At 39.7% G+C, this 15406-nt stretch overlaps 1 protein-coding gene across 1 annotated transcript; it reads right to left on the bottom strand.

Moving 5' to 3' along the window:
* Nucleotides 1-959: 959 nt before the first annotated feature.
* LOC145992198 (uncharacterized) lies at nt 960-12481 on the bottom strand. The gene is made up of 5 exons (XM_083128523.1): nt 12405-12481; nt 7877-7957; nt 6075-6509; nt 2596-3060; nt 960-1174 (listed from the first exon to the last, which is right to left on the bottom strand). Coding segments are annotated over exons 1-4 (981 nt in total). The 5' UTR covers nt 12406-12481; the 3' UTR covers nt 960-1174; nt 2596.
* Between the last annotated feature and the right edge of the window lie 2925 nt (nt 12482-15406).

Genomic DNA, 15406 nt, shown 5'->3' with positions numbered 1-15406 from the left:
TTGAGTGCGAATTTAGCAAATAGGCCTACGCATAATCCTTTATTGATAGACTATTGATTACGAATTACTATTTACTTTATCTTGTAAAGATTTCATACTTAAGATAATACTTAAAAAATATAATACTTATTCTTAACGTGTATTACTTCAGCTTGTGTTGATTAAATACACACTTTGAAGCAATGTGATTTGTTCATTTACCTATGCAGGTAAAATGGGAAGGGGCTGGCCACTTTAACAAACCTAGGCGGGCACTTTTTTAAAAAAGTAACGTGTGCATTTCTAAACAACAAGAGTTTTTTTAAAAAAAATAGAAATTGGAAGTAAAGTTATTATACTTACTATTGGTCTATGTTTCTATAACTTTGCTGATTAAAAAGGAATGATAGGAATTCATCAAACATTAGAGTGGCCATTTTACCCTTCCTCCCCCTATATTGAAGAGGAATTTTCTGATCAATTGGTATTTTTCGGTGTTCGGAATGGAACATGACCATGAAAATCAGCACGTATCAAATTAATGATATTGTCCAGAGGAAACCAAAATATTACGTTATATCCAGAGATTGTCAACTAATTTAAATCAAATTTTATATTTGTCAACGATCCTAAACATAATTGATCTAACACTCTCTATGATCATGACAATTTATTTATCAATATTATATTTAAAAGGTACATATTAATAGAAATATATTTACGAGCAAAATTGTTAAAATCGGGGAATCGACTTCGAAAAAGATGAATTTACCGGGCCGAGGGTTCACTAAGGTGGGTTCACTGACCTAGAGTTAAGTAGACAACGGAACAGGTGGGAGAACAGTATCCAGACTGACACAACTTTAGGATCTAAAAACAGGAAATGTCTTAACAGTACAGACCCATTATTGACAGACATGATCCTTTCAGCATTCTACGACATACATTACACAATACGGGTTCCTTAAAATATCCACAGATACAGAGAGAAAAAACGGTAGAATTTATTTGCAATAGTTTATTAATGCGGACAACGCATCAGTTACGTGTTAATAAATAATTACAATATACTAAGCTTAAAAATGTGTACATTGTATAATCTTCTTCAGTTATTCTTTCGCCAGATGATATTGAGAGTAGAAGTTAGTCGCCATCGTGGGTAAGGAACTTTGCATATTGCCGCAGTAGTACGTTTCTGTCAAAGAATAAGAAACCACAAATTTAATATCTCAAATAATATTTTGTAATAAATGTGGGAACTTACTTTATTAACTTCTTTAAAAAAACATGATCAAAATTCACATAAATATGTAAAAGAGTTACGATAAACCTATGAAAAACCAAAGATAGTATACAATATGGATGATTTCGAATTCATACATTGCAGTGGCGCCAGTGCTGTGTGTTTCGTGACGTACACTCTCAGAAGTTTCGGTAAAATGTGCAATATTTTAGTGTTAAAATTTTAACAGTCTGTCCATTAATTTAGAAAAACGGGAAAAACCCGTTTTTTATTTAAATTTGAATATTTTGTAGTGCGCAAATGAAGATAATGATTGCAAATTACAGTTGCATTCACCATAAATATATATTTTGAAACTGAATCATTCAAATTATTGTAATTAGAGTAAATATGTAATGGGCGTTAATACTTTATAAACGGTTATGGTCATTTTTACGGTTATTGTATTGTAACGGAAACTGACGTTCTTATACCGTTATTTCACCAGTCAATCCTTTCAGAATGGGTTTCCAAAGTGGCGTTGAAAGTGTGTGCGCAGGGTGAAATCAACGGGGGAGGGATTTCCCCACTATACCCTCTCTAGTATCCCTGGCAACAGAGGTAAATTATTCATCAATATTCATCACTTCCAAGATTGATATTATCCTTCGTCTCCCAATGACACTATATAGTCACGTATTTTTAGATGTTCTGATCTAGAAAAACTTGTTTATGAAGGAACTATCGCATAACACTGTAGGCAACGGTATTCTACCGTTAAAATTTACCTATTTGCCTGATAATTTAGAAAAACAGTGCGACGATACAATCCGCTTATAATAAGCAAGATGTGCTGTTTCCCCTGCGAGCAGCGTTCGGCTTCTGGAGGCACGAAAGTAAAAGATGTCAGCCGAATACACTCGAACACATTTCTAAATCTTTGATTCCCAGTTAAAAGCGGCCTTCCGTCACAGATTACAGAGACAGAGTACAACTTACTTTTTAAAAAGTTTACTAATACTGTTTTATCCAGGGTTGTAAATGATCCAAGAACTCATAAATTCTAATTGGTTCTATTGGGTTCCGCAAAAGGGCCGAAACCTTTTTCCTCACAAAATTTAAATTCGGTCAAAGTCGCGTATTGTTTCATTGAAAAATGATTCCTTGACCGTATTTATAATAAACTGATCCTGAGAAAAATTTCCTGTACCGTATTTAAATTCATCCGGAAAAGAGGTTGCTGGATCGAATTGAAGTACTTTATAGATAAAAAGGTTCATTACGGTCCAGAACCCATTTACGCTTGCTGATTTTCTCTCTTGGACCGGAACTGAATTTATTTAAAATGCCTGGACCATTAACAATCCTGGTTTCATCTATGAGGAATTACTTACTTTACGGAACACATCCACAAGGGGCGCGCCAGTCGGCAGTCAAGGTGTAATCGCTAGAGAAGGAGTAATAAGCCGGATGTATTGGTGGCTCAGTATCTTGGTACTGGAATGCAGGCACGGTCTCTCCAACTACTCCCAACTGGATAAGACCGGTGGTGGAGACGTCCAACCAGAAACAAACGAAGGTCGTCGGGTGGAGGAGATCTGGCGTCAGGACGGCTCCCAACTCAGGTCCTGCTTGGGCGAGTCTTCGTACTGCGGTGTGCTTGGCTGCTAGGCCTCTGCTGGTGCTACTGATAAGGATCTCGTAGACAGGGGTGCCTACGCTCGGAAAGGCTGTTCTGGACAGCAACACAACGGCGTCCGATGAAGCTCTCAGCCCGAACTGGAGTTGGACGTTTCCGCTTTCTGGTTGAAGCACTTCATAATGGGTGTAGGCGTAGTTTGCGGTTTGAAAGGAATCGGCTGTAAAGAGAGGACGTCACAATTAACAAATTATATTACAAGGGAGAGTCAAATCAAAACCTTAACTTAATTTTTGTTTCTTATCTAGTATAGATTTCTTTATGTAGAGTTGCACAAGTTTGATGGGGTCCGGTACCCTATTCTACACCCTCGAAGATTATGTGATCCTAATTGTGAATAAAAAAATTGGAGCGCGGAAAGAAGTATTTACGACTGTACAGCCGTTTAACGTTGAGATTTTGTCGTTTGAAATTGTTGTGTCCAAATTTCCCACCGATTCCGGGCTCCGTGCCTGGGGTAATTGATTTACCGCCTCCTACCGCTACCGCGGCCCCCCCTCCGCTACGCTCCGGCTACCCGCATTTATCTATAGAGTACCTTTTAAAGGCATGTTAGAAATTGGTCGGAGTCACCTGCCCCCAACACTATTTCTCACTGTTTTCCGCATTGACACGTGAAGATACCAAAAATTGAAGGCTAAAATTAAACCTAAGAAGGTAACTTACCTCTTTTTACCAAGGCCAGGCACTGAATTGGGGGTCGAAGTTAAATTTGTAAGTCCAAAAATGAAGTAACTCCTACGTTGAAAGTCCCTGTTGTCCTTTTCCACAGAATACTGCCCTCCACTCCCTTCCCATCATAAAAATAAGAAGTCGCAAATTATCCCATCCCACAAGTCATTTAGAAAATACAACCCTCCCCTTTACGGCCTGCAGTTGCCAAAAAGAAATAATTAATTCCAATTTCTGAAGTCGCATAAATGAAATTCAATGTCTGAAATGCCCAATCCGCCAATATATCACACAAATAACATATCGCAATCGCAAATGTTCCCATTGCACAAGTCAATCATAAGAAGAAAAAGAAGAAATTCAGACGTGCGACTGTGACATGAATCCATCATCCGCCATCATAGAAGCTCTGAAAAACCTTTTTGACGTTACGCAAGGAATTTTAATTTAAAAAAAAAAACGTAAGTTTCGTAGCACGTACATCTAAAAAATTAACTTCCGCGCTATTTGCAAACACTCTTTGTTATGACGAACTAAACATTTTCACGAAAATATTTGAAATGTGCCTGAAATCGAGGGTGTAGAGAGGGGTACCGGAGCAGTTTGATGCATTTTAGCACAGACCTATTGCTGATCTACATATACTATTTTCAACTTTCAGTTATTGGCTGTATACCTTAAGATGAAAAAGTCTTTGAGGTACACGTGCAGTCACTTATCAGTAGACCTCCGATTTTTAGGTTCTAAATCCTAAATTAAGCTCTAAAAATCCTAAAATAAGTTCGAAAAACCCTATAATAGGTTCTAAAAATCCTAAAATAGGTCCTAAAAATCTTATGTTAGGCTCCAAAAATCCTCAAGTAGGTTAAAAAAAAACTTAACATGGTTCCAAATTCCTGAAAAATACTGATTAGGTATAGTCACTGGCACCTATGGGACACCTCTATCCTGAAATATGCATAACGTTATATGTGTTGCCTAACCCTATGGCGATGGCAGAATTTACCATTGGAAATTTGCTATGAAAATCCTCTCTTCGCCGTATAGTTGGAAAACAATCGTTTTTCATTTAATCCACAGTCAAACTCCGCAATTTTGTCTGTGAGGATCATCTTATATGCTGAAAATAATCATAGTCAGTGATGCAAACTTCAATGCCACAAAGCACCGAAGTGACGCGAAAGTGAGCAAGACCACACAAATCAGACCACTTCGGATTGCACAGGTAACAGTGGCACCAGACATTTTGCTTCATTTAGAGCTTTGAAAATTCACCGGAGTTGGAGGAAGGGAAATCAACTTTCAAACACGTTCGTCATTGAATTTTGTCGTGACCAAACAAAGCAAATGCCTCTTGTAAAACCTTTAAAAATATATAAAAACCTATAAAAAGGCTTGATTTAGGCGCATAAACCTAAAATAGGTTCTATCAAGCAAAATAGTAGGCACTATAAAACGTCATCAGCCGTTGCGTTTTTCAACGAAACTCTGACATAACTTATTATTGCAAACTGAGGTCGAACTTTCTCCTCCATTAGTATAGTTGATGGTGTGGTAAGCATGCACAGAGATATTGGATTTTCATTTGCCGATACATTTCTCAGAGTTTTACGCTGACAGAGAGCAAGAACCACTCCTCTTCACTGCTGAAAGTGTATCCAAAAGCCGACATCTTTAAAATGACAAGAAGGGCGTTTTGGAGCTCACTTGATCAGTGTTGCAGCCTTAAACTCGTTTTGTAAATAACAGTTGATTTCTCATTTAATTTTTGAGCTGTATACAATCTGCCCTTCAATTTTTATTGGAATTTTAAGGTTTTAATTTGATTCTTGTACATCAAGATCCAACAACACTTCACCCTCAGTCATAAACCGCCCTTCGGTGAGTCAACGTCTGGCATTCCTTTGCATTCAAACTCAAAGTCCGGAATACCAGAAGGAATATGAACTTAGTCAATACTATATTGATACAGTCGTTATGGAATGCTTTGATTTTTCCCTATGTAGTACATGTCCTGTGTGTGTGTCAAGCAAATACTTAGATTGGATTCATCTTGCTTCCCTTCAAGAGAGTTCAAGGACGAACACGTGTTCACAAAAGGGGTGGTGAATTCCACATTATTTAGGAGAGGGTTAAGTCTGCGTAAAAAGCAAACAGAAATTTTATCTTCCTATCAGCAGTCTGTGGATAGCTGAGTTCGAATTACCCAAATGAACGATCGAAAATTCGAATTGTCCAAGTTCGAATAAAAATAGTTCACTGTATGGATTACACCTAGATTAAACTTTTAAGTCAATATAATAAAAATGAAATCATATGAAAATTATACTAGAAATAAAAGTAAATTCGTAATTATGGCACCAGGGGGTCAATCGGGCACAATCGAAGGCAAAGCGAGAGGAGAAAACAAATGACTCTCCACTATAGTTCGCGAGTATGCATATGATACTAGTTAACACTTCGACCCAAACCCTCATTCTATTTTGCCTTTAGCATACTTACATACTCCATTAGCATAGATGATCCAGTCGGCAGAGGTGCCAACCCATGATGAGAATCCAACACGATTGAAGTCGTAAGCGGTTGGGGTGGTATAATGCAGGAACGGGATGGTCTGCCCATTCTGACCAACCTCGATGACGCCTCCCATGTACCTCAGCCAGAACGACCTGAAGGCGTTTGCATCTAAATAATCGGGGGTGGAAACCCTGACCACATCGACGCCTGCCTGGTTATCCCTGATACTAGAAATGGTGTCCGAAGCCGAACCAATGTGGATTTCATACAGGGGCAGACTCGTGTCCCCATCTACCGTCAGTAGCAGAAGAGCATCTGATGCAGTGCGTACCGTGAAATCCACATGAATTCCATATGTTATTGTTGGCAGTGTATCGAAAACAGGGAATGCGTAACCTGTCGTTTGTTGAGCGCAGGCTCCTGCAAAATCCAAATAATAATAATTAATAATAATCCAAATCCAGCACTAAGTCAAGTAAAAAGTACATAACTAAGGTGTTAAGGCACGTCACAATATTTTTGTTGCTTTCACCTAAGTCACACTAGATCAATTAAGGAAACTATTATAAGTATGATTTTACATTTGTCATGATGTAATGATTCTAAATAGTGATGATCCAAAATGTATAGCACGTCTGTAATGTTTGTTATTAAAATAATAAACATAAAAAATGTCTGCTGTAAAATTACATTTTATTTTTTACTAAAGTGTTTTTTTTCGAACAGCCTAGAAAATTACACGGATAAAATATGTAAGATGTAGAATAATACATATAATGAGGGCGACGTATTTACATTTCAAGTTATTGTTATAAACAAGATCTCGTAATATACCTCTAATAGAAATAATTGTTTATTGTTACTTCATGCTGAGCACAACGATAGCCAGATACACCAACATGTCTAATTTCTACAATTAATTCATAACTAATCATCATTAAAATTAGAATTAGAATTTGAAATTGAATATGAAATTTTGGGTGCGTCAGCACTTAGGCTATTTTGCACCCGTCACTTTATACCATAACTAAAATATCATAATTGCAGTGTCGTGTTTCTAAAATATGAAAATATTCTGACTTTCGTTAAAAGCTGAGGCTGTAAAGAGGTACTCAGCACACACAAGGACAAAAAAAAAATCAGGACAACATACACAAAATTATACTGGCCATAGTGCCAGTCGCCAGAGCCTCGTTCGTCTGCAAAATGCAGTTCAGTGTTTTTATCAGTTCACCACTATTGTTACTATTTACTGAAATGAGGGAATTGTGTCTAGTGTTATATTTGGGATCCTTGTAAGCATATACTAACCTTGTGTAATAACAATAGTATTCTCCAACTACAAAACATAGCAGGACTGTTTAAAAAAACAGGAAAATTTGAATCTTGAAAAATATATAGGCTAAAAAAGTTATACATGAGTAATCTTTCCATAATCTATCCATAATTTACCTAATATTAAAATTCTTATTGATTGTACTGCTCGACAACGCAAAATGTTCCTAGCTCTAATGGGCAAATTAAAAAATAATAGGAGGTAGTTCATATCAAGAACATTTTCTTCAATTACTACCGATTCGCCTTGCTTAATTACGTAATTATCGTTAAGATTCGCTGTAGTCTAGAGCATGAATTCTGATGTATTAGAATTGAACTACTGGCAAATCTGTGCCCAATATCGAATTCTATACCTCTAATGTATCTACAAATTGGTATGTTATTGACTGGATTATAACCTAAAAACAACAATTACAACTACAATAATGCTCTTTACGAATTACACTTACGTGTACTGATTGTAGAATTCGTTGCCTCTGCTGTTAGGAACGCAAAAGCGCTGAACAGCAAAAATGCAAATTTGTACATCACTGCAAAATGAACAAAAAATAAATAAGTAGGATATAAGGAGTATCATAATTTACATAAGATTTTCATTAAAATTAAGTGGCAAATGTACAAGTTATAAGAACATTGTCGAAGATAAATGTGTTAACAATTGTACTGTTGAAGTTTTGTATACGAAAACATAAAGAAGTTTTAGTGAACCGCACTATCCATCATATTTATATGTTACAATGAAACAATTACCAGAAATTCGTAAAACTAGATTGAAAACTAAAAAACACAATTGAGTAAATTTAGATAGAGATAATTTGCAAGGTTTCTGAAGCTAGATAGAATGATTGATTTGCTTTTATATTTTACTTCACTTTTTGTGCCACTTTTGGCTAATTTGCGAAGATGGAAATGAGTGATGACATGACGAAACAGACGAATGGACACTCACAAACATCCATGCCCAGGCCGGGATTCGAACTCTGGACCCAGGGCGTTGTAACGCGATGTGCTAACCACTCCGCCACGGGAGCCGGCTTTTCTGAAGCTAGAGAAAGTACTTAAAAGTTTAATGTGAGCTAGAACTGGTCTTGATCTTAAAATGTATTTATTCATTCTATTGCCTCATGGTTCCCAGATCACTGCGAGAGTATTCAATTAGTCTATCAATTAGAGTCAGCGTATTCGGTTGACTAATCGGCGAGAGTCAGCTTATTCGGTTCACCAGTCGGCGAGAGTCAGTTTATTCGGTTGACTAATCGGCAAGAGTCAACTTATTCGGTTGACCAGATGGCGAGACTAAGCTTATTCGGTTGACCAGTTGGCGAGAGTCAGTTTATTCGGTTGACTAATCGGCGAGAGTCAACTTATTTGGTTGAACAGATGGCGAGAGTCAGTTTATTCGGTTGACCAGTTGGCAAGAGTCAGTTTATTCGGTTGACTAATCGGCGAGAGTCAACTTATTCGGTTGACCAGTTGGCGAGAGTAGGCTTATTCGGTTGACCAGTCAGCGAGAGTCAGTTTATTCGGTTGACCAGTTGGCGAAAGTCAGTTTATTCGGTTGACTAATCGGCGAGAGTCAACTTATTCGGTTGACCAGATGGCGAGACTAAGTTTATTCGGTTGACCAGTCAGCGAGAGTCAGTTTATTCGGTTGACCAGTTGGCGAGAGTCAGTTTATTCGGTTGACTAATCGGCAAGAGTCAACTTATTCGGTTGACCAGATGGCGAGACTAAGCTTATTCGGTTGACCAGTCAGCGAGAGTCAGCTTATTCGGTTCACCAGTCGGCGAGAGTCAGTTTATTCGGTTGACTAATCGGCAAGAGTCAACTTATTCGGTTGACCAGATGGCGAGACTAAGTTTATTCGGTTGACCAGTCAGCGAGAGTCAGCTTATTCGGTTTACCAGTCGGCGAGAGTCAGTTTATTCGGTTGACTAATCGGCAAGAGTCAACTTATTCGGTTGACCAGATGGCGAGACTAAGCTTATTCGGTTGACCAGTTGGCGAGAGTCAATTTATTCGGTTGACTAATCGGCGAGAGTCAACTTATTCGGTTGAACAGATGGCGAGAGTCAGTTTATTCGGTTGAACAGTTGGCAAGAGTCAGTTTATTTGGTTGACTAATCGGCGAGAGTCAACTTATTCGGTTGACCAGTTGGCGAGAGTAGGCTTATTCGGTTGACCAGTCAGCGAGAGTCAGTTTATTCGGTTGACCAGTTGGCGAGAGTCAGTTTATTCGGTTGACTAATCGGCGAGAGTCAACTTATTCGGTTGAACAGATGGCGAGAGTCAGTTTATTCGGTTGACCAGTCAGCGAGAGTCAGCTTATTCGGTTCACCAGTCGGCGAGAGTCAGTTTATTCGGTTGACTAATCGGCAACAGTCAACTTATTCGGTTGACCAGATGGCGAGACTAAGCTTCTTCGGTTGACCAGTTGGCGAGAGTCACTTTATTCGGTTGACTAATCGGCAAGAGTCAACTTATTCGGTTGACCAGATGGCGAGACTAAGCTTATTCGGTTGACCAGTTGGCGAGAGTCAGTTTATTCGGTTGACTAATCGACGAGAGTCAACTTATTCGGTTGAACAGATGGCGAGAGTCAGTTTATTCGGTTGACCAGTTGGCAAGAGTCAGTTTATTCGGTTGACTAATCGGCGAGAGTCAACTTATTCGGTTGACCAGTTGGCGAGAGTAGGCTTATTCGGTTGACCAGTCAGCGAGTGTCAGTTTATTCGGTTGACCAGTTGGCGAGTGTCAGTTTATTCGGTTGCCTAATCGGCGAGAGTCAACTTATTCGGTTGACCAGATGGCGAGACTAAGTTTATTCGGTTGACCAGTCAGCGAGAGTCAGTTTATTCGGTTGACCAGTCAGCGAGAGTCAGTTTATTCGGTTGACTAATCGGCAAGAGTCAACTTATTCGGTTGACCAGATGGCGAGACTAAGCTTATTCGGTTGACCAGTCAGCGAGAGTCAGCTTATTCGGTTCACCAGTCGGCGAGAGTCAGTTTATTCGGTTGACTAATCGGCAAGAGTCAACTTATTCGGTTGACCAGATGGCGAGACTAAGCTTATTCGGTTGACCAGTCAGCGAGAGTCAGCTTATTCGGTTCACCAGTCGGCGAGAGTCAGTTTATTCGGTTGACTAATCGGCAAGAGTCAACTTATTCGGTTGACCAGATGGCGAGACTAAGCTTATTCGGTTGACCAGTTGGCGAGAGTCAGTTTATTCGGTTGACTAATCGGCGAGAGTCAACTTATTCGGTTGAACAGATGGCGAGAGTCAGTTTATTCGGTTGACCAGTTGGCAAGAGTCAGTTTATTCGGTTGACTAATCGGCGAGAGTCAACTTATTCGGTTGACCAGTTGGCGAGAGTAGGCTTATTCGGTTGACCAGTCAGCGAGAGTCAGTTTATTCGGTTGACCAGTTGGCGAGAGTCAGTTTATTCGGTTGACTAATCGGCGAGAGTCAACTTATTCGGTTCACCAGATGGCGAGACTAAGCTTATTCGGTTGACCAGTTGGCGAGAGTCAGTTTATTCGGTTAACTAATCGGCGAGAGTCAACGTATTCGGTTGACCAGTTGGCGAGAGTAGGCTTATTCGGTTGACCAGTCAGCGAGAGTCAGTTTATTCGGTTGACCAGTTGGCGAGAGTCAGTTTATTCGGTTGACTAATCGGCGAGAGTCAACTTATTCGGTTGACCAGATGGCGAGACTAAGCTTATTCGGTTGACCAGTTGGCGAGAGTCAGTTTATTCGGTTGACTAATCGGCGAGAGTCAACTTATTCGGTTGACCAGTTGGCGAGAGTAGGCTTATTCGGTTGACCAGTCAGCGAGAGTCAGTTTATTCGGTTGACCAGTTGGCGAGAGTCAGTTTATTCGGTTGACTAATCGGCGAGAGTCAACTTATTCGGTTGACCAGATGGCGAGACTAAGCTTATTCGGTTGACCAGTTGGCGAGAGTCAGTTTATTCGGTTGACTAATCGGCGAGAGTCAACTTATTCGGTTGACCAGATGGCGAGACTAAGCTTATTCGGTTGACCAGTAGGCGAGAGTCAGTTTATTCGGTTGACTAATCGGCAAGAGTCAACTTATTCGGTTGACCAGATGGCGAGACTAAGCTTATTCGGTTGACCAGTTGGCGAGAGTCAGTTTATTCGGTTGACTAATCGGCAAGAGTCAACTTATTCGGTTGACCAGATGGCGAGACTAAGCTTATTCGGTTGACCAGTTGGCGAGAGTCAGTTTATTCGGTTGACTAATCGGCGAGAGTCAACTTATTCGGTTGAACAGATGGCGAGAGTCAGTTTATTCGGTTGACCAGTTGGCAAGAGTCAGTTTATTCGGTTGACTAATCGGCGAGAGTCAACTTATTCGGTTGACCAGTTGGCGAGAGTAGGCTTATTCGGTTGACCAGTCAGCGAGAGTCAGTTTATTCGGTTGACCAGTTGGCGAGGGTCAGTTTATTCGGTTGACTAATCGGCGAGAGTCAACTTATTCGGTTGACCAGATGGCGAGACTAAGTTTATTCGGTTGACCAGTCAGCGAGAGTCAGTTTATTCGGTTGACCAGTTGGCGAGAGTCAGTTTATTCGGTTGACTAATCGGCGAGAGTCAACTTATTCGGTTGACCAGTTGGCGAGAGTAGGCTTATTCGGTTGACCAGTCAGCGAGATTCAGTTTATTCGGTTGACCAGTCGGCGAGAGTAGGCTTACTCGACTGACTTTTCATTGAGAGCTGACTTATTCAAAGCCAGAAATTTCTGGAAGACGCGTAATTAACTTATTCAATTAATCTATCACTGTCTCTCCTCGTCTGCATTTCAGTATCAGATTAATTATTTGAAGACTTATAACGTGGACCTAAAACTTTTATGTTTGCAATATAATTATTCTCAGCACACGTCTTACATAGTTAAGTCGTTCGGAATGTAACAGTACACGTTGACAAAGAGTATTTTGCAGAAAGCAACTTACTTGTCAGTCCCTCCTTGAATTAGAAAAAACCAGCTAGCGACTGAATCGTCAGAGAGCGTCGGTTCAATTTATACCATTCAAACCTATTAGAAATGACAATAAAAATGATGAATAGCTTAATCATGTCTTGTCTAATTTTAATACAATGTCCTGACCTACAAAGTCACGTACTTTTTCTTATCTAATTATTCTTAAAGAAATGTGATATAATGGGTGATACTATTCTCAAGATCTTAAGATTCAAGATCGAGTGATTGTTTTCTCATTCGTCTTTACGTAAATTAAGACTCTTTTGAAGATAATTTTTCCCAGAAAGTTCAAGATCTCTACTCTTATCTCAAGGTAACAATTTTTTGACACTCCTTCTATGCATGATATGTTTAAGTGGAATGCACAAGTGCGGACGCTTTATGCAATTGGTGACCTATTTCGCTCAAAATAAATATCACGTGATCTGCCTCGGATGCATTAATATTTGACCTTTTCCGCAAAAATGGATCCTTGCAAACACACACGTAATACACATTGGAGATCAGTATATGACTCGTTTCAGTTTTTTAAAGTTCACTTCATGCACGGAGAGGCTAGTCGGGACTGGACTTACAGTTTAATGTGAGATCCGAACCACTGTGTGTACCTCCACTGTGAACCCGGGACAATTCCATTGCAAGGCGACGTCACCACCACGTCATCGGCAAAGCATTGTACGGCTTCCTGTGCATGCTTAAATATACTCCCTTGGTACTACTGATTTGCTTTTCTTTCTTTTTTGGTTCTTAAAGTAGTTTTTTTTCTGTCTCTCGCGTTAATAGTGACTAGGAGGATGAATGCGGGATACACACTTTGCATTATCCAAGTTTAGAACCTGAAACCTCTGATTACGCATCTCGTTACTCTCGGAGGCTGGCTCATTTGCTTTTGGAGCACAAACATTATTATTATCATTTTGTGTCGCACTCTGAAGGACGGAATGGTTACTATCTAGATGTCTTTATGTTCGAATTCTGGGTAAGGTATTGATATGTTGTTGTCTCATTATACAGGTCCTCTACACAGAAACGTGTAGAGGACATCAAAATAGACAACTTTTCTCAGTAACATTTTTCTCGTTGGTGCGTCATTTCGGTGCTACAGTCGTTCAGAAAAAGCCCTTTTAGTCGCCTGAATGCTGGCAACCCAACACAACATTTGATCGGATCTGCGACGTCATTTCCTGCGATGAAACGGCGCACGGCAGTGTTGCAAGGAACACACAAATTTTGTGAAAAAATGACAGACCGCCAACCACATTATTAGTTGTAAAACGAGGATAGGAACGCGTCCAGTATACCGAACATCCAGGGTAATACGGCCTACCAGCGTCAGAAGTGCAGCAGTCATCCCAGGGGAAGGGGGAAGTGAACCAACGATATCAAAAATGGTACAAAGCGTATTCAAAATGAAGTCGTAATATCGGATTTTGTCTCAGCCTACATGTCAAATATCAACAACAGAATTTATTGGACTTACAGCTTACATGTGGCTGTTTACTCCCAGCTACATGTCAAATATTTGCAAATCTCGTTGCAAGGTTGATATCTACAGGTTTGTGTCTTGATACATGCGTTGTGGTATTGTGGTGATGATAATGGAAGTATCCAAGGTTCACGTGTTACGTTATGGCTAAAACACGTACAACCACAGGAACAACTTAATGATGAATCAGTAGCGAATATACTGCCATGCTCACAGTTGCAGACTATTACATGTGTATCCGGTGAGTAGATAAACACAGTCGTAGGAGAGCTTGTATTACTACTACTTATCGCTGCATTTTCAACTATTTTTGTCACTTGCCTCATAATGCCCTGAATATACATTATATTATGTGTTACTTACCTTTGGAAGTTTGAGTTCTTTCATATCTATTTTGTCAACTGTTCAGTGTGTCACAGACAACCATTATCATATTGACGAAGTCGATAGACAAAACTGTAGATGTCAACTTGGTAACGAGATTTGAAAATATTTGACATGTAGGTTGAGAGTCAAAATCCGATATTACCACTTCCTTTCGAATACGTTGTTTTTCTACAATTTTTCGTATCGTTGGTCCATTTCCTGTTGGGTTATTTAAAGAGTCTTCCTGCTTTGTTTTACCATATATTATGGGGCTGGTTGTAGCTATGTCATTTTTCAAAGAATATGTGTTTCTTGCCAACCTATAGCACTCACCGCTTCACGACAGGAAATGACATCACAAATACGATCAAATGTTGTGTTGAGTTGCCAGCATTCAGGCGGCAAAACGGGCATTTTTGAAAGACTGATGCACCAACGAGAAAATTGTTACTGAGAAAAGTTGTTTATTTTGATGCCCTCTATACGTTTCTGTGGTCCGTGGGCGCCATTAAAATGACATTCTAAATATTTCATCAGCTCATCGTTCATGTTGATCGGCGCGCTTAGAAAAGCAATATTACACAAACCAAATTAGAAATAGAAAATGTATTAGTTTTCGGTCGCCCAGTTCGTTAGGCGTCTGACGTCCACACAGATATTTTGGCTCGATTTCCCAGCTGGGTAAACCTTAGTTTGGATTTTACTCCGAAGTTGTCCCTACCATATGTGGCTCTGGGTCTTTCCCACCCTCTACCCAATGTGTCCTGTGGTATTAAGGCGGCCAGAACGCTGTGCTTATGACACCACCTCCACTATGCCGGAGGTCGAGAATATGTGGAGCCTTATCTCAACCCTAAGTATGTGCCTTCATGACACATAAGAAAGATGTGATAAAGTGGCCTTGAAATCAAGAGGTGGAGGTACTGTGTGGAGTACGAATCGTACTTTAAACTGTATGCCCGGTCTCAATTAGCCTATTTGTTCATTTATTTATTTATTTCGTCTTCTTTTACATGGCAAAGTTACGACTGTGGAGCCTTTTCTTCCACTTGACGATGTTTACAAAAAATTTGAATGTGGAATATTGAAATATTGAAAAAAGAAAGAAAGAAAAAAAATAT

This window comes from Lepisma saccharinum, chromosome 9 (assembly GCF_977018435.1).
Source record: "Lepisma saccharinum chromosome 9, izLepSacc3.1, whole genome shotgun sequence".
Lineage (NCBI taxonomy): Eukaryota > Metazoa > Arthropoda > Insecta > Zygentoma > Lepismatidae > Lepisma > Lepisma saccharinum.
The sequence above is the reverse complement of the archived record's forward strand: the minus strand, read 5'-3'. Positions and strand labels throughout refer to the sequence as shown.

Excerpts from the sequence above, each read along its gene's own strand:
- LOC145992198 (XM_083128523.1), bottom strand. Across the intron at positions 6,510-7,876 it reads GAATTCTACAATCAGTACAC|GAGCCTGCGCTCAACAAACG; the intron begins GTAAGTGTAATT and ends TGGATTTTGCAG. Across the intron at positions 3,061-6,074 it reads CATCTATGCTAATGGAGTAT|CCGATTCCTTTCAAACCGCA; the intron begins GTAAGTATGCTA and ends CTCTCTTTACAG.